Source organism: Octopus sinensis, linkage group LG3 (genome assembly GCF_006345805.1).
Source record: "Octopus sinensis linkage group LG3, ASM634580v1, whole genome shotgun sequence".
Classification (NCBI taxonomy): domain Eukaryota; kingdom Metazoa; phylum Mollusca; class Cephalopoda; order Octopoda; family Octopodidae; genus Octopus; species Octopus sinensis.
In genome coordinates this window covers 15,100,433-15,126,832 of record NC_042999.1, presented here as the reverse complement: position 1 = coordinate 15,126,832, position 26,400 = coordinate 15,100,433, and the positions used below count along the sequence as shown (strand labels likewise).

At 38.9% G+C, this 26,400-nt stretch overlaps 1 protein-coding gene across 5 annotated transcripts in view; it reads right to left on the bottom strand.

Moving 5' to 3' along the window:
- LOC115209355 (sodium-coupled monocarboxylate transporter 1-like) overlaps positions 1-26,400 on the bottom strand; it is a 169,433-nt gene that overhangs the window by 123,651 nt on the left and 19,382 nt on the right. For 3 of the 5 annotated variants that reach the window (XM_036500867.1, XM_036500868.1, XM_036500869.1), the window contains 3 exons: positions 25,815-26,181; positions 3,822-3,887; positions 364-415 (listed from right to left, as the gene is read on the bottom strand). In XM_036500867.1, coding sequence (XP_036356760.1) covers positions 364-415; positions 3,822-3,887; positions 25,815-26,174 — 478 coding nt within the window. In that variant the 5' untranslated portion in view covers positions 26,175-26,181. Of the gene's footprint in view, positions 1-363; positions 416-3,821; positions 3,888-25,814; positions 26,184-26,400 lie in introns of all 5 variants that reach the window. The other 2 variants (XM_036500870.1, XM_036500866.1) reach the window with 1 other exon arrangement.

The following is a 26,400-nucleotide window of genomic DNA, read 5'->3' as shown; positions in this document are numbered from 1 at the left end:
ACTGGTACTTAATTTATCGACCCGAAAGGATGAAAGGCAAAGTCAACCTCGGCGGAATTTGAACTCATAACGTAACCGCAGATGAAATATCTATTTCTTTACTACCCACAAGGGGCTAAACACAGAGGGGACAAACAAGGACAGTCAAATGGATTAAGTCGATTCCATCGACCCAGTGCGTAACTGGTACTTATCAACCCCGTAAGGATGAAAGGCAAAGTTGACCTTGGCGGAATTTGAACTCAGAACGTAGCAGCAGATGAAATACCGTTAAGCATTTCGCCCAGCGTGCTAACGATTCTGCCAGCTCACCACACACTATAATACTAAATATATAATAATGTAATATATTAATATACATACCTGCATTTAGTGCTAATGATGGAGCATAAAGTACAATTGCCATGTAGAGCAGCTTCAATGGAAAAAAGAAAAAGAAAAATTTACTAAAAGATTTAACATCATTAAATGCCAGATTTCACTTCAGAGAAAAATTTTATGATCATCCTAGCAAACTATATATATATATATACATATTTCAAAAATTTAACAACAGACAGAAAATTCGTAGCTTATTCCTCATCAGCCAGCATCCAAAAGATTATTACAATTTCATGTTATATGTATACACGCATACATACATACATACATACATACATATATATATATATATATATACATACGTACCATCAACATATTACACTCTGTTATGATTTTGCACCATGTGAGTGTGTGTGTGTGTGCGTGTGTGTGTGTGTGTTTGTGTGTGTGCGTGTGTGTGTGTGTATGTGTGTGTATGTGTGTGTGTGTGTAATATATATATTTATATAAATTATCCTTATTGAACACCTGTTTTCCATGCTGGTGCATGTGTATGTATGATATATATTCACATGTATATGTATGAATGTGTGTACATGCACAATATATATATATATATATATATATATATATTCTAAAAGAATAAAAGAACACACTCTCTCACACACACACACATCATACATATATATATATATATATACACACATACATATATATATATACACAAACACACATACATATATACACACACACACACATACACACACACATACATATACATACACACACTTACGCATTTATATATGTATTTTGTACACTCCATCTTCAGCAGTATATCATCAGATTAATACAGATTACAGAGTATGGGATGAATGATTCAAAATATTGCCCATTACAATTGATTCTTTACACTTTATTGCATGAATGATTTAAAATAAACCTGAGTAATAAATCACTCACTTCCTGGTGCTTTCTTAAAAGATTTCTTTCAGGTTTTTCTCTTAAACGAATAATTAAAATGTAAGAAAAGAAAATGTAGCTAGAATATACACTTAATGATCAAAGTTTTGTTTGTAGCATAGCCTCGCTTATGCATTGAACCAGAAAGTGATCTTCTGCATAACATCAAATCTACCTCAACAACTTTGTTTTGTTTCTACATGAACACCATACAAGCCGAGCCCATCTCAATCGAAGGAGAGGGGCTTTGTCCATCCGGGTTGCGGATCTGTGGAATAAGCTGCCGGATGAGATAGTGAAGATGCCGACAACCGCTCGGTTCAAGGTCTCTCTTGACCAGAAATGGCCTGAACTCTTTGCATGAACGCCCTCCCTGTACATAACTCCATGTCCCCCTACATGTCCTTGCTTTTTGCTTTTTGAGCCAAAAAATTAACTTAACTTAACTTAACTTAACCCTTTCATTACTAACCCAGCTGAAACCGGTTCTGGCTCTGTAGTACAAATGTTTTGTTTACATAAGTTTTGAATCAAAATCTTCCACCAAACCTTAGTCACAATTTATGTTCCTAACACTAGCTTAATGATAACCAAGTTATTGAAGCATAGAACAAACTACCCGCATCAGTTGTTAGTTGCTGAAACATTGCATCCTTTAAAACCTACATGATTCCTAAAATTCACCAACACTATACCTAATATCCCCTCTCCATATGCATACACACATGAATATCATGACTAATACACTGGTCACTTGCCTGACTTTTGTACATAATTCTATGTACTGTACATGCACCTTTGATGTTTGTAGCGCATTACACACAATAATTTCCTTATTATTATTATTATTATTATTATTATTCAGTAGTTTTATTTTTATAGCGTGCTTTCACTTCACTACCGAGCGCAGCTCTGTGTGCCTTGGGTATGTGCTGTGATTTGTTGTGATGCTCTGATGGTTATTGTATGGAAAGTGTTCTGCGTAGGATGTGTGCAGTGCCTAGTAGTGCAATTTTCTGTATGTTATATGTGTTTGTAAGTCCTGGTGTTTTTGTTATGTATTTGTCTGAATATTTTTTTAAATTTTTTTTTATTTTATTTTATTATTATTATTATTATTATTATTATTATTATTATTATTATTATTATTATCATTAATATTATTATTATTATCATTATTATATTTTTGATTCAGTATTTTGTACTACACAAAGACATGTGCCATAGCTTCTTCTTCTTCTTTACTTTCCCTCAAACAGTCTCTGAGGCTTTGCAAAAGAAGCCATAATAATTGACACACAAAGACCTGTTGGAGCAAGTGAAGTTGCTTTCATGGCTGATGACAGTACTAACTGATTGACACCCATGCTGGTGGTACATAAAAGGCACCATTCAAACATGATCATTGCCAGTGTTGCTTGACTGGCTCCTGTGCCATCGAGCATGGTCGATGCCAATGCTACTTGACTGGTTTTGTGCTGGTGGTATGTAAAAGGCACTGTTCGACCATGATCATTAGCAGTGTCGCTTGACTGGCTCCTGTGCTGGTGGCACATAAAAGGCACCATTCAAGCATGGCTGATGTCAGTACTACATGACTGGTCATTGTGCCAGTGGAACATAAAAAGCACCCACTACACTCTCGGAGTGGTTGGCATTAGGGAGGGCATCCAGCTGTAGAAACTTTGCCAGATCAGATTGGGACCTGGTACAGCCTTCTGGCTTGACAGTCCTCAGTCCTCCAACCCATGCCATCTTGGAAAGTGGATGTTAAATGACGATGATGATGATGATGACACACATACATATTCAAAACTTGATCTCTGTCAATTTGGTCAGTAAATTTTCATTGAGTTAAAATATAAGTGGTTGAACTAAATGCTTACTCATTAGCATCTAAGTACCTCCTCGTTGAGTGAGAGTATAAGTACCTACTCTATGAGGGAGCAAATAAATGGTCCATCATTCCACAGATAAGAGAATAATAACCGTAATTCTCAATATGTTGCTGAAGTATGATGGTTAAGAAGTTCCCTTTCAAACTACATGGTCTTAGGTTCAGTTCTACTGCCTGGCACTTTGAGCAAGTGTCTTCTAATCTATAACCCGAGGCTGACAAAAGCTTTGAGAATGGATTTGGTCCAAACAGAAACTGAAAGAAGCCTGTTTCATGTATGTGTGTGAGTATGTATGTGTGTGTGTGTGAAAAGCTTCCACACAGTTTCCTTCTCACAAATTCACTCTTGAAGCATTAGTTGATCGAGAACTATTGTAGAAGACACTTGCCCAAGGTACCATGCAGTGGAACTGAACCTGAAACCACATGGCTGATATGCACACTTCATCACTACACACCTATTACCGTGCCTAAAAATATAAATGTTCTTGTGCCAGGAATCAAAGCCAAGCTGCCTGGGTGAAAGCCAGAAATCCTAAACAAAAGCTTTGAAGGAAAAAAAATTTAACTTTACTTTCAAGCAAATAAGCTTTGATACAGAAAATGACAAACATTTTATAACAATTTAAAAGAAAAAACTTACCATTTGAACACTGAAGGTTATAGACCCTGCTGTCCGAACACCTTTACTGAATCTCAGCTCAAGATACTGAAAAATAAAAAAAATATAAATATTACCGTAACTCTAAGTATGTAACTTTGAGTACACAGAACTGAAAAGGCCTAAGAAGACTAACATTTATCTGGTAGTCTTGCTAGCCGCTACTGGGACAAACTTTTGCCTCTGTGCAATATTAGTGTTTTTAAAGACAACATGCCAATAAGAAATTTTATCTCAGATGAAAACTGCAGCATTTTGCCTATCAATAGTTTATATACAACTTGCAGTATCGCCTGGCGTTGCTCGGGTTTGTAAAGGAAATAACTATATAAGCATTTTTAGAGATCCCTCTCTCTCTTTCGGAGAGGCACAAGCACCTACACGCACATATACACACACGGCAGTAACTTCCACCTGCCGAATTCAATCACAAAGCTTCGGTCGGCTCAGGGCTATAGCAGAAGACACCTACCCAAAGTGCCACGCAGTGGGACTGAACCCGAAACCATGTAGCTAGAAAGCAAGCTCCCTAACCACACAGCCATGCCCGTAAAGTATAATAGCCATCTCAATATGGCTAACCACAAAGGGGGGGGTTGTTACTGTAGCTTTTTACGTTCTGAGATTTAATAATAAATTTTTAGAGAGTTACTTCCCTTATATATGCCAAAAATGCATTAAAAATGGGAAAAATTGATGGTAAATTGTTTTTAAAATCGTAGACTCATCATAGATGCGCGCTACTACCCAGAAGGGCTTGATATGAATCACGACTATAAGATACCCGGTTTTGGTTAAACTGCACCGCAAAATGTGGGAGTAGTTAGGAATCTAAATCGTAGGAGACAGACAGCACACAACCTCTCTTTTATATATAAAGATAAATATGAAGCATAGATGGCTATTTAAATTTAATCCTGCATTAATTGCATACAATGGATTTTTATTCAGCCTAGCAGCTTTTTGCAGTGTCAATGAATGCATTATTCACTTTTCTGTTTAGGCATGCAGCTGCAAGTAAATGTCATTGATTTTGCTCAGGAAGGCCAAAATGCATCTAGCATTCTTGGTAACTGCTACGGGGATGATTTTTCATTTCCCTCCAATATACACTACCGTCAGAAATTAATTAGCACCCTTGATTTGCTCTTCACTCAAGGTATGTGCTGTCACCTAGTGGCCATATCTCGAACTATTGCTTTGTTGCGAGTTCACTGTTGCGCAGAACGATGACGTAACTTTGTTTGCAGAGTGGGTGAAAGTCTACAGCCTTATGATGTTGACATAGCAGTGCAACAACAACTTGGAGTGCGGATGCAGACAAATCTTCCTTTGTTTAATAGATATAGGTAGCGCCTCGCAAGGACCGAAACACACCATACTAAGTTTTCTCATCGCGTAAGACGTTTTGAACAGCTCATAGGTTAATTGATTTAACCTATTTAATGTAGAAATTTGAGAAGTGCTAATTAATTTCTGACGCAAGTGTATGTTGTGCTTGTTACACATCACATCTATAACAGACTAGCAGTATCGCCCGGTTACTTCTCTTATATAAAACCGAGTAAAAAAATGCATTAAAAAAACGAAAAAATGATGATGAATTTTTTTTTAAATTGTAGACTCATCGTAGACGTGCGCTAATACCAAGAAGGGCTCGATATGAATCACGACTATAAGATACCCGCTTTTGGTTAAACTGCACCGCAAAATGTGGGAGTAGTTAGGAATCTAAATCGGAGTAGACAGACTCTCACACACACAACTTAAGTTTTATATATAAAGATTTTATAGCAGACAAAAATAGCAGTATCTTGCCTGTCAAAGGTTTATATAGATTAAGTATAATGCATAGATGATTATTTTATTTCTCGTTTTTCTATGAAGAGATAAGGTGGCAAGCTGGCAGAATCATTGTCACACCAGGCTGAATGCTCAGCAGCATGTCATCCGTCTTTACATTCTGAGTTCAAATTCCAAAATTTGAGTATACAGCACAATAAGACAATATTCTCATCACCCATACTTCAGTGGTACTTTATCTTATGAACCCCCAAAAGGATGAAAGGCAAAGATGAACTCAGTAGGGTCTGAACTCAGAAAGAAAAAAAACACAAAGTATGCAGAAGATTTTTCAGTGATTAATACACACACACACACACACACACACACACACACACACATATATATATATATATATATATATATATATAATATATATATATATATATAAAGTTAATCCAAACATAAAAACACAAAGAGAAAACACAACAAAGCGAGGACGTGGAACAAGTATAGTATTATTGGACGCTCAGGAAGGAAGGGAGGAAGGAGGGTTTAACGTTTCGAGCGGAGCTCTTCGTCGGAAACATAGGAGAAGGAAAGATCCAGAGAAGGGAAGACAGAGGGAAAAAAATCGCCAATGGTACACACACAGTCACATTTTGAATATATATATATGTATATATATATATATATATATATATATATATATACAATGGGCTTCCTTCAGTTTCTGTCAATCAAATTCACTCGAAATCGAAATTGAACCAATCCTATGACTGGCACCCGGCAGATGCCAGGACCCCTGGACTGGTGGTACGTAAAAAGCACTATACGACTCGTGGCCGATGCCAGTACCGCCTCGACTGGCTTCCGTGCCGGTGGCACGTAAATTGCACCAATCCGACCGTGGCCGTTGCCAGCCTCGCCTGGCACCTGTGCGGGTGGCACGTAAAAAGCACCCACTACACTCACGGAGTGGTTGGCGTTAGGAAGGGCATCCAGCTGTAGAAACATTGCCAGATAAGACTGGAGCCTGGTGCAGCCTTCTGGCTTCCCAGATCCCCGGTCGAACCGTCCAACCCATGCTAGCATGGAGAACGGACGTTAAACGATGATGATGATGATGATGATGATGTCCACAGTGACAAAATATTTGTGCTGCATATAAGCCAACTTCTCCCACCACATAAACATTGCATGTACAGATACACAGTTTCCATGCAGAAGATGTTGAAGTAGTCATACAGCAATGCAAAATGCAGTGTTCACTCACCCATGCACTTCCACGTACATTAAATCTGATCTAGTGGCTGAGGACTGGTCTCGTTTACAGCCATGGGAATTGCTTTATCTGTGCTGCAGACATTCACACTACTTCTGGCATCTCTCGTGAGCCATGCATCTCCGACTTTTGATTCGTTTGAAGAAGTGGCTTCACACTGTGAGAAATTTAGTGTTGACAAACCACAAGATTGATCTAATTACACTGAATCTTCCAAATGTTACTTCCAAATGATATATATATATATCATATATATATATATAGGGCGTTAGGAAGGGCATCCAGCTGTAGAAACATTGCCAAATTAGACTGGAGCCTGGTGCAGCCTTCTGGCTTCCCAGAACCCCGGTCGAACCGTCCAACCCATGCTAGCATGGAGAACGGACGTTAAACGACGATGATGATGATGATGATATATATATATATATATAGGAAGTTAGATAGATATACATTTATACTCACAAACATATATATATATATATGTATTTGTAAGTATATATATATATATATATATATCATATATATATATAGATAGGAAGTTAGATAGATATACATATAGACACACACACACACACAAACACCTACATATATATACATATAAATATATGAACTTATTACTATATTGTGTCTATGTGTATGTATATAAACATATTGCATCCTATACATACATATATATATATATACACATACACACATGTAAATACATGCATACACACACACACACACACACACACACACACACACATACATACATACACGCATACATACATACATACACACACCACACACACACACACACACACACACACACACACACACACACACACACACATACATACATACATAGCGGCTTTTACCTTTTGCCTGTTTCCTTCTCACTTTCTTTCAATATCTTTTGCTAAGCTCAAAAAAAAACTTCTTTCAAATCAAAGCTTTTATTCGACATATAACATATTCTTCTTCTTCTTCTCTTCTTCTTCTTATTATTATTATTATTATCATTATTATTATTATTATTATTATTATTATTATTAGTGTAGTATCTGAGAATATTGTCAAATGTCTCTGTAAGTTAATATCCTTTGATGGTCTTCTCTGAATGGATGTTTTTGCATAACAGTTCTACATTATGATTGATCTGAGTTTTTGTCTATTTTCTTTCTTTTTCTGCTGCATAGCCCCTTGTAAATTTGTGAAATTCTTTCAGTTTTCCTATGAGGAAGGGTAATTACATAAGAAATTCACTACATTTTCAAAGAATTATCTCTTTTTCTTTTTTGGACAATGTTTCTGCTTTACATGGAATTTTCAGAAATTTGTATGGCATGATACAGAGAAAAAATTTAAAGATTCCTGCTAACCACATGACATAGGAGAATAAAATTGAAAATGTATTAAAACTTTTATATGATTTCAAAATACAGTGTATAATGTAAATATGCATTGATCATTTCCTACCGGTTTCAACTTTAGCTGAGTAATTTCAAAGACAGTAAATATTTTATGATTCATTCCCATAGTGATAATGAAGCCATAGTTCTGAATTTAAACACATAATGATCAATGATCAAGGTCACAAAATATTTTTTCTTATTTCTTTTAACCCTTTCGTTACCAGCCTGGCTGAAACCAGCTCTGGCCCTGAGTACAAATGTCTTGTTTTCATAAGTTTTGAATTAAAATCTTCCACCAAACCTTAGTCACAATTTATGTTCCTAACACGAGCTGAATGGTAACTGATTTATTTTACTTAATTCTTTGTTATATTTAAAGTGATTGGACAGAATACAGAGCATCTCAAAATAAATACAGTAATGAAAGGGTTAATGCTTTCACCTAATTGCAAAAGCAACAAGAACAAAAAGTGAACCTGAACAGTTACAGGTCATTCCATAACAATAATAGGATCATGGCTTTGAGTGTGTAACAGGATCTGGAATCGGTATCACTGAAGGGGTGTCCAATCCGATCCCGTCACATTCAATTTAGTTAAATATAACGGACGAAGTCAGGTTATCTGGGAAAGACAGCAAATGTTGTTTATTACTCGTGATGATGTACGTATTTCTGCGGGCAAACGACAGCCGAATCTTTGTACTGCTTCTTGTTGGTTGATTGAAGTGATTCGAGGTGGTCCATTGCTAAGCCGGTGTAGAGTTCTCAGAGACTACCAAATGCACGTCTGTTCACGAGGGCTGAAAGTGCCAGAGAGAGTGAGTGAGTGGACTGTGCCTTAGGGGTCAGTTTCCCGCACATGCGCATGGGGAAGACTTCCGGTGGCCACCCGGAAGTAGTCCCATTCTGCGCATGCACGCTGAACCTTACATAGTAGCATCACTACAAGTGTAAACATGTTAATATTAGAGGGATACAATAAGGTCTTTTCAAAGGGGCTCTATCAAGCCAGTCAAGAGATGTATAAAAGGCATATTAATTAAAACACAATGTACTAAATTTACATTGATATTTATTGATAAAGTATATTTTTTTATTACATAACAGAGGAGAATTTTACTACATAAGTTCACATCTTCATATGAAGTAATATGAGTATTTACCTTTATTGTATTTAGTAATTGGTTACGATATAAAGTTCATCTCTTTCAAAAGTTTCAGCAAGATATCATACATAATATAGACATAAACGTGTATGTGTGTGTGTGTGTGTTGTGTTGTTTAAAGTCTATCTATCCATCCATCCGCTCAGTCGAAGTCGACTCTCGGTTACTCATTGGATCAGTGTCCTCCAGTCAGTTCTATCCTGGGCCGCTTCTTTCAGACTGGCTATGTCCATTCCGGTATCACTCTTGATGGTGTCAAGCCAGTGGGTTCTTGGTCGGCCTCTTCCTCTCTTGCCACTGACCATTCCGAGCATGATGTCCTTCTCCAGGGATTTTCTCCGCATAATATGACCAAAATATGCCAATCTATGTTTAAAGTAGTGAACTAAATAAAGCTATCTTGTTTCATTCCTGAAACATGCATACACACACACACACACATACACACACACACACACACACACACACACACACACACAATACAAATACACATATATTTTCTATATTTTACTTGTTCAGAATATGGCCATGCTGGAGCATGGCATTGAAGAATTTTTAATCAAATGAGTTGTCCCCAGTATATATTTCATTTTTTTTTTTTATATACACCTGGTACTTACTCTATCAGTCTCTTTTGCCAAACTGCTAAGTTATGGGGGATATAAACACACCAACATCAGTTGTCGAGTGGTGGCAGTGGTGGTGGTGGTGGTGGTGGTGATGGTGGGGACAAACACAGACACAACAACACGCTCATACATATATATAAATGATGGACTTCCTTTCAGTTTTCATGTACCAAATCCACCCACCAAGCTTTGGTTAGCCCAAAGCTATAGTAGAAGACACTTGCCCAAGGACCTGTACAATGGGACTGAACCTGAAACCATGTGGTTGTCAAGCAAACATCTTACCACACAGCCATGCTGGCACCAATAATAGACATACATACATTAATCACAACACCAAATCCTGATAACCTTGGGATTACAGGATTCAAGCCTCGTCTCCTTATCTCCTCAAAGATATACAGCATCTCGAAAGAGTCCAGAAGCTGGCTACATGCATGGTTCTTGGTCTCAAGCATTTGTCTTATGAAGAAAGGCTGAAGACGCTCGACCTTTATTCTCTAGAAAAACGCCGCCGCCGTGGTGATCTCATTCTTGCTCACAACATCATAAGTGGAAAGAGTAACCTCTCGAAAGAGCTGTTCTTCACTCCTGCTCCAGAGCGTCGGTTGCGGGGTCATTCCGAAAAGCTCTATCTGTGACGATTTCATCTCAATCGAAGGAGAGGGGCTTTCTCCATCCGGGCTGCAGATCCGTGGAATAAGCTGCAGGACAAGATGGTGAAGATGCCGACGACCGCTCGGTTCAAAGTCTCCCTTGACCACAAGTGGCCTGAACTCTTTACATGAACACCACCCTGTACATAACTCCATGTCCCCCTACATGGCCTTGCTTTTTGATTTTTGAGCCAAAAAATTAACTAACTAACATTACAAAACCAGAAAGAACATCCATAATTTGGAAGTTACAGCTACAACCCAATGAATAACACAATCTAAATATACATGACATGTAAAATGATTAGTATTTATAAAATGCGTATACACAACTATAAGCACAAAATATATATGTATATACATGCTTAAGTTAGAATACTGGTTATGTAAATCCTATTACAGATCCATAAAGTTAATGATATGTATGCATATGTATAGGCGCAGGAGTGGCTGTGTGGTAAGTAGCTTGCTAACCAGCCACATGGTTCCGGGTTCAGTCCCACTGCATGGCACCTTGGGCAAGTGTCTTCTACTATAGCCTCGGGCCGACCAAAGCCTTGTGAGTGGATTTGGTAGACGGAAACTGAAAGAAGCCCGTCGTATATATATATATATATATATATATGCATGTGTGTGTTCGTGTGTCTGTGTTGTCCCCCTAGCATTGCTTGACAGCCGATGCTGGTGTGTTTATGTCCCCGTTACTTAGAGGTTCGGCAAAAGACACCGATAGAATAAGTACTGGGCTTACAAAAGAATAAGTCCCGGGGTCGAGTTGCTCGACTAAAGGCGGTGCTCCAGCATGGCCACAGTCAAATGACTGAAACAAGTAAAAGAGAGAGTAAAGAGTATATGTATATGCATGAATGATTGTATAGATATGTACATACACAAATGTGTACATGTAATTGCTTTTATATTTACATACTTATGCATGTGTGTATATGAGTATATCTTTTGAATATACATTCATAAATGCATACAATCTTACATGAATTATTTCCATTGCTGTCAAAATTCCAATGAAAAAACTTGTTTCTAGATTTGAAATCAGCTCCTTTTTGGTGAGAAATACAAGAAACAAAACTAGAAAAACACCTATGCACACACACACACACACACACACACACACACACACACACACACACACACACACACACACATACACACACACATACACACACACACACATAGGCACACACATGCAGAGCTGCTCACTCACAGATGCACAACCATACACTCAAATATATACATACAAACTGAATCACGCACACACATACTCATACATATATATATATATACACAAGCACACACTTGTACTCACACAGTCAGCACATCTGCACACGTACATACATCTTTACACATACACATACATCTGAACACATACACACACATCTGCACACATGCACAAACATCTACACACACACATCAGCACACATACACACACTTGTATTTATACACATGCACACAAAATTTGCACACACAAACACTCACACAGACACACACAACTTCACACATACACAAACGTCTGCACACACACACAAACATACACACACACTTGCACCTATACATATGCAGACATCTTCAAACATACACAAACATCCGCACAGACACACATACACACATCTGCAAATTCACAAATGTCTGCACACACACACACACAGACGCACACACACACACATACATACATCTGGAAATGTACACTTGTCTGTTTTCACACACACCTGCAAATTCACACATGTCTGCACGCGCGCACACACACACACACACACACACACACACATCTTCACACACAAACATACACTCACACTTGCAATTATACACACAGACATCTTCACACATACACAAACATCTGCACACACACACACACACACACACACACACACACACACATACATGCACAACCACCCACTCACATACACACTCTCGCATACACACACACACACATCTGAACACACAAACACACACATGCTTGCACAACCACCCCACTCACATACACACTCTCACTTACACACACTCTCACACATACCAACATAGATGCAATCTTGCTGATACTAATCTAAAAGTTATCCAGTACACATTTGTCTTTAAAAATAACAACAACAAAAAAAAATAATAATAATAATAAATACACAAAAATATACATCAGTTAATGGTCTGCAGTAAACAGCATTGATGAAACACAATGTCAGTTGGGTGTACCTGTTTCTCGAAATGTTAACCATTGAATGTGATTCATAGACCTCAATAGAGGACCTCCATAAAACAAGGTTGATCATTTGAACATGAACATAAAAAAAACAAACTACACAGAAAATATACAGAAAAGGCGAAAGCAAATTCTTAAGTTCTTTTCATTATGTAAACTGCGTTTTGCAAAATTCTTTCACACTCGCTGTGTACTACTCTCAGTTTTTCTTTATTTATACACACAAAAATATGTGGGTGTGAGTGTGTATGTGTATATATATATATATATATCATCATCATCATCATCATCATCATCATCATCATCATCGTTTAACGTCCGCTTTCCATGCTAACATGGGTTGGATGGTTCGACCAGGGATCTGGGAAGCCAGAAAGGCTGCACCAGGCTCCAGTCTGATCTGACAGTGTTTCTACGGCTGGATGCCCTTCCTAACGCCAACCACTCCATGAGTGTAGTGGGTGCTTTTTCTACATGCCACCGGCACAGGTGCCAGGGGAGGCTGGCAGCGGCCACGATCAGTTGGTGCTTTTTACATGCCACCGGCACATATATATATATATATATATATATATATCATCATCATCATCATCGTTTAACATCCGCTTTCCATGCTAACATGGGTTGGATGGTTCGACCAGGGATCTGGGAAGCCAGAAAGGCTGCACCAGGCTCCAGTCTGATCTGACAGTGTTTCTACGGCTGGATGCCCTTCCTAACGCCAACCACTCCATGAGTGTAGTGGGTGCTTTTTCTACATGCCACCGGCACAGGTGCCAGGGGAGGCTGGCAGCGGCCACGATCAGTTGGTGCTTTTTACATGCCACCGGCACATATATATATATATATATAATATATATATATATATATATATATCATCATCATCATCATCGTTTAACGTCCGCTTCCATGCTAACATGGGTTGGATGGTTCGACCAGGGATCTGGGAAGCCAGAAAGGCTGCACCAGGCTCCTGTCTGATCTGACAGTGTTTCTACGGCTGGATGCCCTTCCTAACGCCAACCACTCCATGAGTGTAGTGGGTGCTTTTTCTACATGCCACCGGCACAGGTGCCAGGGGAGGCTGGCAGCGGCCACGATCAGTTGGTGCTTTTTACATGCCACCGGCACATATATATATATATATATATATATTATATATATATATCATCATCATCATCATCGTTTAACATCCGCTTTCCATGCTAACATGGGTTGGATGGTTCGACCAGGGATCTGGAAGCCAGAAAGGCTGCACCAGGCTCCAGTCTGATCTGACAGTGTTCTACGGCTGGATGCCCTTCCTAACGCCAACCACTCCATGAGTGTAGTGGGTGCTTTTTCTACATGCCACCGGCACAGGTGCCAGGGGAGGCTGGCAGCGGCCACGATCAGTTGGTGCTTTTTACATGCCACCGGCACATATATATATATATATATAATATATATATATATATATATATATATCATCATCATCATCATCGTTTAACGTCCGCTTTCCATGCTAACATGGGTTGGATGGTTCGACCAGGGATCTGGGAAGCCAGAAAGGCTGCACCAGGCTCCTGTCTGATCTGACAGTGTTTCTACGGCTGGATGCCCTTCCTAACGCCAACCACTCCATGAGTGTAGTGGGTGCTTTTTCTACATGCCACCGGCACAGGTGCCAGGGGAGGCTGGCAGCGGCCACGATCAGTTGGTGCTTTTTACATGCCACCGGCACATATATATATATATATATATATATATATATATATATATCATCATCATCATCATCATCATCGTTTAACGTCCGCTTTCCATGCTAGCATGGGTTGGATGGTTCGACCAGGGATCTGGGAAGCCAGAAAGGCTGCACCAGGCTCCAGTCTGATCTGGCAGTGTTTCTACGGCTGGATGCCCTTCCTAACGCCAACCACTCCATGAGTGTAGAGGGTGCTTTTTACGTGCCACCGGCACAGGTGCCAGGGGAGGCTGCCAGTGGCCACGATCAGTTGGTGCTTTTTAAGTGCCACCGGCACAGAAGCCAGTTGGGGCGGCGCTGGCATCGGCCATGTTCGGATGGTGCTTTTTACATGCCACTGGCACAGGTATCACAACTACAGTTTCCATTTGATTTTTCTTTTGATGATGACATACTTGACTCAATAGGTCTTCTCAAGCACAATACATTCTTACATATATATATATACATATAAACATACATATATATATATATATATATACATACATATAAATATATATATATTTATACATGTGTACATATGTATATATATATATATGTGTACATATATATGTATACATAAATATGTGTGTATAGCAAATTTAAATGCGAGTGCATATGAATATATTTGCCAGTTTATTTGTGTGTATAAGGATATATATTTTCACACACTTTCCTTGATGTAAATTTTTGTTGTCTTTTTTCCCCTTTATTGCTTTTTTATAGTTTGCCTTCCAATCTTGCCATAGCTTGCACCCATAAATACGAATAATTTACAGGTGTTTATGCAGAAGAATTATATTTTATGCTTAAATGTAGGTACATTACACACACCCACACATACATACAAACAGACAGAAAAATACACATATATATACAAAGGCATGTGTATGAATATATATGTGTGTGTGTATGTATATATATCTATATATATATATATATAATATATATATATATATATACATACAGAGTGCAGTGAATAAACTGTCATCTAAATTATACAAAAATGAAAATAACACTAACATAGGTGCAGGAGTGGCTGTGTGGTAAAGTAGCTTGCTTCCGAACCACATGGTTCTGGGTTCAGTCCCACTGCATGGCACCTTGGGCAAGTGTCTTCTGCTATAGCCTCGGGCCGACCAAAGCCTTGTGAGTGGATTTGGTAGATGGAAACTGAAAGAAGCCTGTCGTATATATGTGTGTGTGTGTGTGTGTGTGTGTGTGTGTGTGTGTGTGTGTGTATGTTTGTGTGTCTGTGTTCGTCCCCCCAACATCGCTTGACAACCGATGCTGGTGTGTTTACGTCCCCATAACTTAACGGTTCGGCAAAAGAGACCGATAGAATAAGTACTAGGCTTACAAAGAGTGGGTCCTGGGGTCGATTTGCTTGACTAAAGGTGGTGCTCCAGCATGGCCGCAGTCAAATGACTGAAACAAGTAAAAGAGAGAGTATCTCGTTTTAACAGATATTTTTACCGAAATTACAGAAAAATATCTTGAAATACTCAAGAGAAAATTCTGCAACTCTTCTGGTTGGTCTCCTTGTTTAAGTTGGTGAATGCTGCCATAATCCTTGTCTTCAGTACATCTTTGGTGTTACAAGGAGTTTTGTCAGTCTCTGGCTCAACTGCACCCCACATATAATAATGAAAGGAGTTGCAGTCTGGGGAGTTAGGGGGCCAAATGTTAGGGGTGATGTGGCTGCAGAAATTGTCTGACAGCCATGACTGGGTTCTCCTGCTTCTGTGGCATGGTGCAGAGTCCTGTTACCAGACATAGGATGTTCCAGTAGCCACCCTTTTCACCCAGGGCAGACTACCTCCTCCAGACACTTGATGTAGGCCTCCGTTTGAGTCTGAGGCCATGTGGGAAGATGAATGGAGGCATAACGTTGCCATCACTTGTGAGTAGTAGTCCAGATGGCTGAGGACAAATGTCCTCCATAGGACCAGCATATCTTCTTGGTCCCTTGTTCTGAAGGTTCTCAGAATTCATCTGGCTACTCACCTGCACACTGCCACCATCTTGGTGACATGCATGTGAAATGAGGCATTGTTGCTCATATCAGTCCCAAGATCACACACTGTATGTGATTCTAGGATTTCCACTCTTTTTGGTCCAAAGTATTGTTGTTTGAAACATTATAGTACCATTGAGACCCCCTTCGGTCATGACACTGACCATGGGCTTGCACCTAGAAAGTTACCCTCTGAGGCACAAGTCTGGGCAAGGTTGTTTATGGAAGACCAGCAGTCGCCCATGCATACCGGCCTCCTCTCTCCACACCACCATTGTTATCCAAGGGAAAGGTAAAGGGGCCGATACAGCTTGGCAACTCATTTCTACAGCTGAGTGAACTGGAGCAACGTGAAATAATGTGTCTTGCTCAAGAACTCAACACGCAGCCCAGTCTGGGATTCAAACTCACAACCTCACGATTGTAAGCTCGACACTCTAACCACTGAGCCATGCGCCTTCACATAGTAACATACTTAGAAATATTAACTTAATTTTAAAAACTGAAAACTATTTTTATATTTTAGCAAGATGAAAGTATGATATATCTAAAAATAGGAAATGAAACAAAAAGTATGTAATAAATTCTACTATTGCTCAATTTAATAAAGTCTCAAAAACATTATAACGCAGATTGGAAAAATAAAAAATTTTAATAAAACCAAAATATTTAATATTAAATGTTTATGTTAAAAATATTATAAATGTTTTTGTGAGAAAAATTTTTTTTATATAAAGCCAAATGTTAAACTAAAATTCAGATTTAAGTATTACAGAAAGTAGTAGATAAAACTAAAAGCTATGCAAAATCTTTTCTTTTTTAAAGAAAGTTTTTTTCTATTTGCGTACAAATAAATACAATATTTTATTGTACAAATTTTTCATATAACTTTTCTTTTAATTTAACTTTTATTTCAAATTTGTTTTAATTTTTTTTTTCAGAACGTGAACGAATCCGAATGTCGCTGTTGCCAGTCCCGCCCCGACGGGCCTCCGTGCCGGTGGCACGTAAATAGCACCATCCGATCATGGAAGTTGCCAGCCCAGCCTGGCCCCCGTGCCAGTGGCACGTAAAAAGCGCCATCCGATCGTGGCTGTTGCCAGCCCCGCCTGGCCCCCGTGCCGGTGGCACGTAAAAAGCACCATCTGACTGTGGCCGTTTGCCAGCCCCATCTGGCACCTGTGCCGGTGGCACGTAAAAAGCACCCACTACACTCACAGAGTGGTTGGCAGATCAGACTGGGCCTGGTGCAGCCTTCTGGCTTCCCAGACCCCAGTTGAACCGTCCAACCCATGCTAGCGTGGAAAGCGGACGCTAAATGATGATGATGATGATAACTTTTTACTACAAGCGTTCTAACTTGGGCCTTGATATTACCTTACACATGGCTTATCTTTTGTTCATATATTTGCGCTATCCACTGCACAGCAAATAATTCACAATGAGTGCAAAAGAAACAGAAGTATCTTGACAAAAGGGTGACACAGAAGCCCCCCAGTGTGTGATATGTTACAAAACTTTGAGCAATGATGGAATGCAACCTTCACGCTTGGAACGCCACTTGAGGACAACACATCCTGCTCTCGCAGAAAAGCCCAAGGCATTCTTTGAAACAAAAGGACATTCCTTGAGGAAAAAGCCCAAGGCGTTCTTTGAAACAAAAGGACATTTCTTGAGGCAAAAGCCCAAGGCATTCTTTGAAACGAAAGGACATTCTTTGAGGCAAGCTAAGTTGGATGGTATTGGAGCATTTCGGCATCAAATTCCATTGGTTGCTGAGGCTTCCTATGAGATCGCCGTGGCGATTGCAAAGAGAAAGAAGAGCCACAACATCGGAGAGTCTCTCATAAAACCAAGTCCACTCCATGCAGCAGAATTCATTCTGGAGAAAGATAATGCAAACAAGCTTTCCCGGATTTCACTATCAAATGATAAAGTCAAGGGAAGGATCAACAACTTGTCTCAAGACACCAAGGATCAAATTCTTGACCAAGTAAGAGATTCTCCTGTTTTTGTCATCCAGTGTGATGAAACAACTGACATTGTTCAGTGTTCCCAGCTACTGGCATATGTTCGTTTTGTGTCAGGCAACTGTGTAAAAGAGGATATGATTACAGTTCTATATTTAAGAGATGAGGAATTATTTACATTATTTACATTCAAAGGATATCTGTCCTCATCTTGTTTGTTGTTGACAAAACGTTTCAGCTGATGTACCCTCCAGCCTTCATCAGGTGTCTTGGGGAAATTTCGAACCTGGGTTCTCATTCCTAAAGTATTTTTCGATGTTATTGTTGTTGTTGTTCAGGTCACTGCCTGGAATCGAACTTGGAATCTTGGGGTTAAGAGTGTAGGCTACTAACCCCAAGATTCCAAGTTCAATTCCAAGCAGTGACCTGAACAGCAACAACAACAACAACAATAATAATAATAATAATGATAATAATAATAATAATAATAATAATAATAATAATAATAATAATAATAATAATAAAATCTAAAAATACATTAGGAATGAGAACCTAGGTTCGAAATTTCCCCAAGACACCTGAAGAAGGCTGGAGGGTATATCAGCTGAAACGTTGTGTTAACAACAAACAAGATGAGGACAAATATCTGTCGAAGGTAAATAATGTAAATAATGTAGAGGAAATGTTGTTCTGTCACCACTATTTTTCATGATATATCAAACTTCTTTCAGGAAAACCAACTTTCGTGGGATTTGTTTGTAGGGATGTACACTGATGAAGCTCTAGCCATGCTTGGTCTGCAGTCTGGATTCATTATTAGGGGGAGATAAAAAAATCCATCTGTTGTAGGTACACACTGCATGCTTCATCATGAAGCCTGAGCATCCTGAACATTACCTACTGAAATGAGAAATGTCCTGAACGTTGCTATCAACAAAGTTGTCAACTTTGTTAAAGGTGGAGCCTTAAACAGTCGTCTTTCCAAACTGTTATGTAAAGATATAGAATCTGAACATGAAGCATTGCTTTTCACATGAACATACATCATCATCATCATCGTTTAACGTCCGCTTTCCATGCTAGCATGGGTTGGACGGTTCAAACGGGGTCTGGGAAGCAAGGAGGCTGCACCAGGCCCAGTCTGATCTGGCAGAGTTTCTACAGCTGGATGCCCTTCCTAACGCCAACCACTCCATGTGTGTAGTGGGTGCTTTTTACGTGCCACCAGCACAGGTGCCAGGAGAGGCTGGCAATGGCCACGATTGGTTGGTGCTTTTTATGTGCCACCGGCAAGCTATTAAGGGAGAACATGCTTGGACAGCTTTATGAACTACAAGAAGAAGTAGCAACATTTCTAGTTTTTTAATAGAAGGTAGATCTACCTGACAAGTTCCATTCTGAAGGCTTTCAGCTATCTCTAGCTTACCTGATGGACAGCTTCGAAGTGTTGAATGCTCTCAACCTTTAACTACAAGGGACAAACATCAATGTTCTCACACACCATGACACCTTTTGAACTTTCATAGCCAAACTCAACTGCTGGAAATGTTGAATTCAGCAGGAAAATACAGCCAGTTTTAGTTACTTGGATTCTGCTCTCATTCACGGTAACCTTAATTCTGAGTTACAGAAACAAATAATCACTCAGCTAACTGGCTTGAAAACAGAATTCATCAGATACTTCCCAGATATAGATGAAAAGCTTGGAAATTCATCAGGAACTCATTTCAGTGTGAAGTGACTGATGTTTTTTATGAAGTGTGAGACGAGTTTCTTGAGCTAAGGAAGACTTCAAAGAACTTGATCTTGAAACGTTCTGGATCAAGTACCTTCCTGTTCAGCCTCTGATCTCACATCAGGCTCTTTGGATTTTAGCTATGTTTGCATCCACGTATCTTTGTGAAGCTGCATTTTTCATGCTCATTGCTGTCAAGACCAAGTATATTTATATCTTGATGTTTGTTTTCGTTATAGTAAAAACAATTTTACATAAAATTGAAGGATTACTCAATAGACTACAAATTTATTATTCTTTAAGAATAGCATTGACAATGACTTCAAAGATTCGGTCACCTGAGCCATCATTGGGCTGTAAATCATTTAACCCTTTCATTACTGTATTTATTTTGAGATGCTCTGTGTTTCTTTCAATTATTTTAAATACAACAAAGAATTTAGTAAAATAACTTAGTTATCATTAAGCTAGTGTTAGGAGCATAAATTGCGACTAAGGTTTGGTGGTATATTTTAATGAAAATCTTATGAAAACAAGACATTAATACTATAGAGCCAGAGCCGGTTTTGGTCAGGTTGGTAACGAAAGGGTTAAGTCCGTCTTGACTTTATATTATCTCTGGTAAGTTAAAATTTTCAACGCTAATCTGAGTTCTGTTGAATAGCAATTGCACTGTATGTTATGCTGTAGTAAGCTTGAATAGATAGTTTCAATTGAATAAACTTGGACAAGTGCTAATAGTTAGAAGTTATTCATGCATGTATATCTTTGCAATTAGGTATGTTTAGGTGTGTCATCTTCTGGTCAAAGGGTTTCACAAAAGATTTTAGTAAGGCTGTTAGTCAGCATATGTGTTACATGGTTTTGTTGTTGCTGGTTTTATTTAGAAATTAATGAGATGTTCGCCTTTTGTTTTGAGAATGTGAAGGTTAAATCCTAGAGTTCAGTCCAGTGTTTTGAGCTTAATATTTAGGCGTATTAGCTTTTAAAAAATATATATCAGGGTTCACAAAAGAATGTAGGTGAATGGCGATGTTTATTTTTGGTCTGGTAATAGTTATGGTTTGTTTTCCTGTTTATATTTGGTGAGTGTTGATTATGCTTAAGTATATCACAGTGATATTAGTATTGAAAATGTGTAGGCGCAGGAGTGGCTGTGTGGTAAGTATCTTGTTTACCAACCACATGTTTCTGGGTTCAGTCCCACTGCATGGCAAGTGGGCACCTTGGGCAAGTGTCTTCTACTATAGCCTCGGGTTGACCAAAGCCTTGTGAGTGGATTAGGTAGATAGAAACTGAAAGAAGCCTGTCGTATATATATATATATGTGTGTGTGTTTGTGTGTTTGTGTTTGTCCCCCTAGCATTGCTTGACAACCGATGCTGGTGTGTTTATGTCCCCGTTACTTAGCGGTTCAGCAAAAGACACCGATAGAATAAGTGCTGGGCTTACAAAAAGAATAAGTCCCAGGGTCGAGTTGCTCGATTAAAGGCGGTGCTCCAGCATGGCCGCAGTCAAATGACTGAAACAAGTAAAAGAGAGTAAAGAGAGTAAGCAAATATTTAACCCTTTGGCATTCAGATTACTCTATCAAATGTAAATCTCATTTATTCATATTGTTTTGAATTAATCCTGCATTATCTCATAGTTTTGAGATTTCAATGATGTGATTGTATATTTTTAGAATGAGATTTTAAAGTATGCGTGAGGGGGCAAACCTTGCAAATTTGAATATAAAACAGGCAGATTGTCTGGGCTGAATATGGCCAGTTTAAATGCTAAAGTATGTATGTAGGCTTAAAGATTGTTGGCAATATATTTGTCTTTAGTGGATTATTGTCTTGAAAAATATTTGGTCACTATATTTAATGCATGTGTTAAAGGAGGTGAAGTTTGTAGGCTATTTTTATATTTCTTATACTTGGTATGATCCATGGAAATTTTTATATAATAATGATAATATTAGGGAGTATAGCTCCAAACTTACAGGGAAAAATTCAATTTAGTATTAAATCAAATTTCACAGTATAAATTATTCAGGGACCGTTTGAGTGGGATGGGCTACTCGACCTGAAGAAAATTCTAACTGGGCCCCACCTGCAAGGTCATGTGCTGTTTATCTTGATATGAGATCACCATGTCGTGCACATATGGTTGTGAAGCATGTGCCTGATGTACCCTTATCAGTCGGGTAGTCATGATGCGTATACTGGGCTTAGTATATTTTACCCCAGTGTCACTTTGATGGCATGAACTGCTTTCTCACTCAATAATAATAATAATATTATTAATAATAATAATAATAATAATAGGGATGGAAAACTGAAATGACATCTTATGAAAAAAGCTTGAGCATCTTGGGTATCAGAAGAAGGATTTTCCAGGGTGACAGCCTATCTCCATTGCTTTTTGTTCTCTGCATGACACCCCTGACTTTGGTACTTAGGAAATTTATTATAATTATTATTATTATTATTATTATTATTATTATTATTATTCTTTCTGCTGTAGGCAAATGGCCTGAAATTTGGGGGAGGAGGATAGTTGATTACATCAACCCCAGTGTTTCACTGGTACTTAATTTAATGACCATGAAAGGATGAAAGGCAAAGTCAACCTTGGCGGAATTTGAACTCAGAATGTAGCGGCAGACGAAATATAGCTAACAGTGCTACCAGCTCGCCACCCTGTAAAATCTAGAAATGATGAAAGAAATTTCTCTTTTATTTAGGATTCCTCAATTGAGAAAGTACTTCTTATGGTTCAAGTAAACATATGTTATTATTCTGTGACAAGTAGAAAGATAACTAAATCTTTGTACAAAGTTACTGGGGTAGAAAATAAGGACCTAAAAGCAATAAAATATATCAGATATGGTTAGATAATACTCTGTATTGTCAAGTGTGACAACACTGTTGTCATCAAATGTCTTGGAAGGGTTTGGTGGGCAACGGGAAGGAAGAGTGACATAGGAGAAGAGAATTCAAGTAGATCTGTTTTTATGAAAAGCATACTGGTGACTATTAGAGAGAGAGAGAGAGTATTTCTTTATTCACCATAAGGTTGAGAAAAAGAGGGGACGATACGAGGACAGACAAAACAAATATTGGGGTCAGGGTATCGAATGAGATGAAACGTATGAATAAACAAACAATTAAAATATATACAATTAAATGAGAATGAGTGATTTCCAAAAACTGAAGCGGAGGACACGGATCCTTGGGTGTCATATGTACCCTAGTTGAGAATCATGGGTTTAAATGATCAAAAATGATCAGGCCTAGGAGTGGCTGTGCGGTAAGTAGCTTGCTTATGAACTACATGGTTCCGGGTTCAGTCCCACTGCGTGGCACCTTGGGCAAGTGTCTTCTACTATAGCCTCAGGCCAACCAAAGCCTTGTGAGTGGATTCGGTAGATGGAAACTGAAAGAAGCTTGTCGTATATATGTATATATGTGTGTGTGTGTGTGTGTGTGTGTGTGTGTGTGTGTGTGTGTGTGTGTGTGTGTGTGTGCGTTTGTTCCCCCAACATCGTTTGACAACCGATACTGGCATGTTTACATCTCCATAACTTAGCAGTTTGGCAAAAGAGACTGATAGAATAGGCTTACAAAGAATATGTCCTGGGGTTGATGTGCTCAACTAAAGGAAGTGCTCCAGCATGGCCACAGTCAAATGACTAAAACAAGTAAAAGAGTAAAAGAGTAAATGTGTGGTTTTATTGTATAGAGAAGGGTCATTTTGTGGAGGATCAACTTCATGTTTGCAGTTGGGAGATGGTTGCAAAGAGGCTTTCTCTGCATGAGCACTGCTTACAGAACTATCAAAGTTGAGGTCTAAAGGGCAGGAAGAGTCTAATGAATAAGTACTTTAAAAAAAAATTACTTTTGAAATTGATTTATCCGACTAAAAATTCTTCAGGTGGTGCTCTAGCATGGTCGCAGTCTAATCATCATCATCATCATCATCGTTTAACGTCTGATTTCCATGCTAGCATGGGTTGGACAGTTCAACTGGGGTCTGGGAAGCCCGAAGGCTGCACTAGGCCAGTCAGATCTGGCAGTGTTTCTACAGCTGGATGCCCTTCCTAACACCAACCACTCTGTGAGTGTAGTGGGTGGTTGGCGTTAAAAAGGGCAACGCCAACCAATGGCTGAAACAAATGAAACATAAAGGATAGAAGATAAGTTTGTAGGAGTGGATGAATTCAACCAAGCATTGAGGCCATGATATTTGCCTGAAGTCATTTGGGGGTTGTGAATTTTATATGTGTGGAGGAACACATCTAAGATGATGGCCTTGTTTCTTCTGAGAGTTCAGGAATGAAGCTCATGATGCTATCAGGAACAGTGAGCCAAGAATTGGTGAAGCTCTGATTAACCAACTGACTTTAAGTGTGATAGAAGCCTGGTAGACAACCCACTACACACCTATGTATTACACATTTCCGCACCAGTATAGTAGGGTCAGTTGGGTACCACCTGTGAGAAAAACAGCAATTCACTCTGCCAGAAATTTGGAAGCAACAGGGCAACGTTATTCCTCCATTTATCTTCCTACACAGCCTCACGCTCAACATGGAGGCCTACATCAAGTGTCTGGAGGAGGTAGTCTGCCCTGGGTGAAAAGGGTGGTTGCTGGAAGATCCTATGACTGCATCATGCCTTATGAGTGGATTTGGTAGACGGAAACTGAAAGAAGCCTGTCATATATATGTATATATATATATATATATATATATATATGTGCGTGTATGTTTGTGTGTCTGTATTTGTCCCTCTAGCATTGCTTGACAACCGATGCTGGTGTGTTTATGTCCCCATCACTTAGCGGTTCGGCAAAAGAGACCAATAGAATAAGTACTGGGCTTACAAAGAATAAGTCCTGGGGTCGATTTGCTCGACTAAAGGCGGTGCTCCAGCATGGCCGCAGTCAAATGACTGAAACAAGTAAAAGAGAGACAAAAACAAAACAAAATAAGAGAGAAGAGAAAGAAAAAAAAACTAGGATGGAAGCAAAATAGAAATGCACCAACAATTTGCCATCAAGATGTAGGATAAGATACTGTGATAACCTGGGCTTCAGAGGCCCACAGCTCTTCAATATCCTCCCGAAGAACCTGAGAGACCTGCATGGGGTGGATGCAGATGTCTTTAAAATAAAACTGGATCTCTTCCTGTCAGGTGTCCCAGATGAACCAACTTCATGGCAGGAGGTGCAGATGAGGGCAGCTGCATCGAACTCTCTCATGCACCAAATGGCAGTTGCTAAAAAGCATTCGTGAAGTAAAATCATGTAGCAACACCAAATGGTGGTGCCCCAGCATGGCCACAGCTCGTGAGCTGAAACTAGATAAAATAACAAAAAAAAATAAAATAAAATAAAATAAAGGCAACAATAAGTCTTACCTCATATACACTTGTCACACGCAACCGATAAAAAGCTGGTGTGAACAAATGTGCAGCGGCTCCACAGACGAAAAAATAGCTGATTGCAATGTACCAATACATGGTTGTATAGCTGTACATCTCGGAAGGAGTCCCCAATAAAGTGATGGCCGACATGAAGCTCGCAACGAGTGAAAGGGCCACAGGAATTGGGTTCATGTTGCCTCCTGCCAAGAGAAAGTCTTTTGTGTTTGTCTTCTTACGGTCTTTGATGGCATAGAAGATCCCAATGGATGCTGATACCACCAACAAAAGAGCAAACATCACATAGTCGGCAGGAGAGAAAGTGTTTCTTTCCTCATCTAAGAAGCTGATACCCATTGTGGAGCTGTAAAAGAGATAAAAAAAAATAATAATAATGATGATAATAATAATAATAATAATAATAAAAAATTTTTTAAATGCTTTCTAATTGATGTATCAATGCCGGCTGATGACAACGTGTCTCTAAAAGAAATGGAGAAACTCTCAAAATACAAAGACCTGGAAATAGAGGTAACTAGAATGTGGAATCTGAAAACAGAAACAATTCCTATCATAGTAGGTG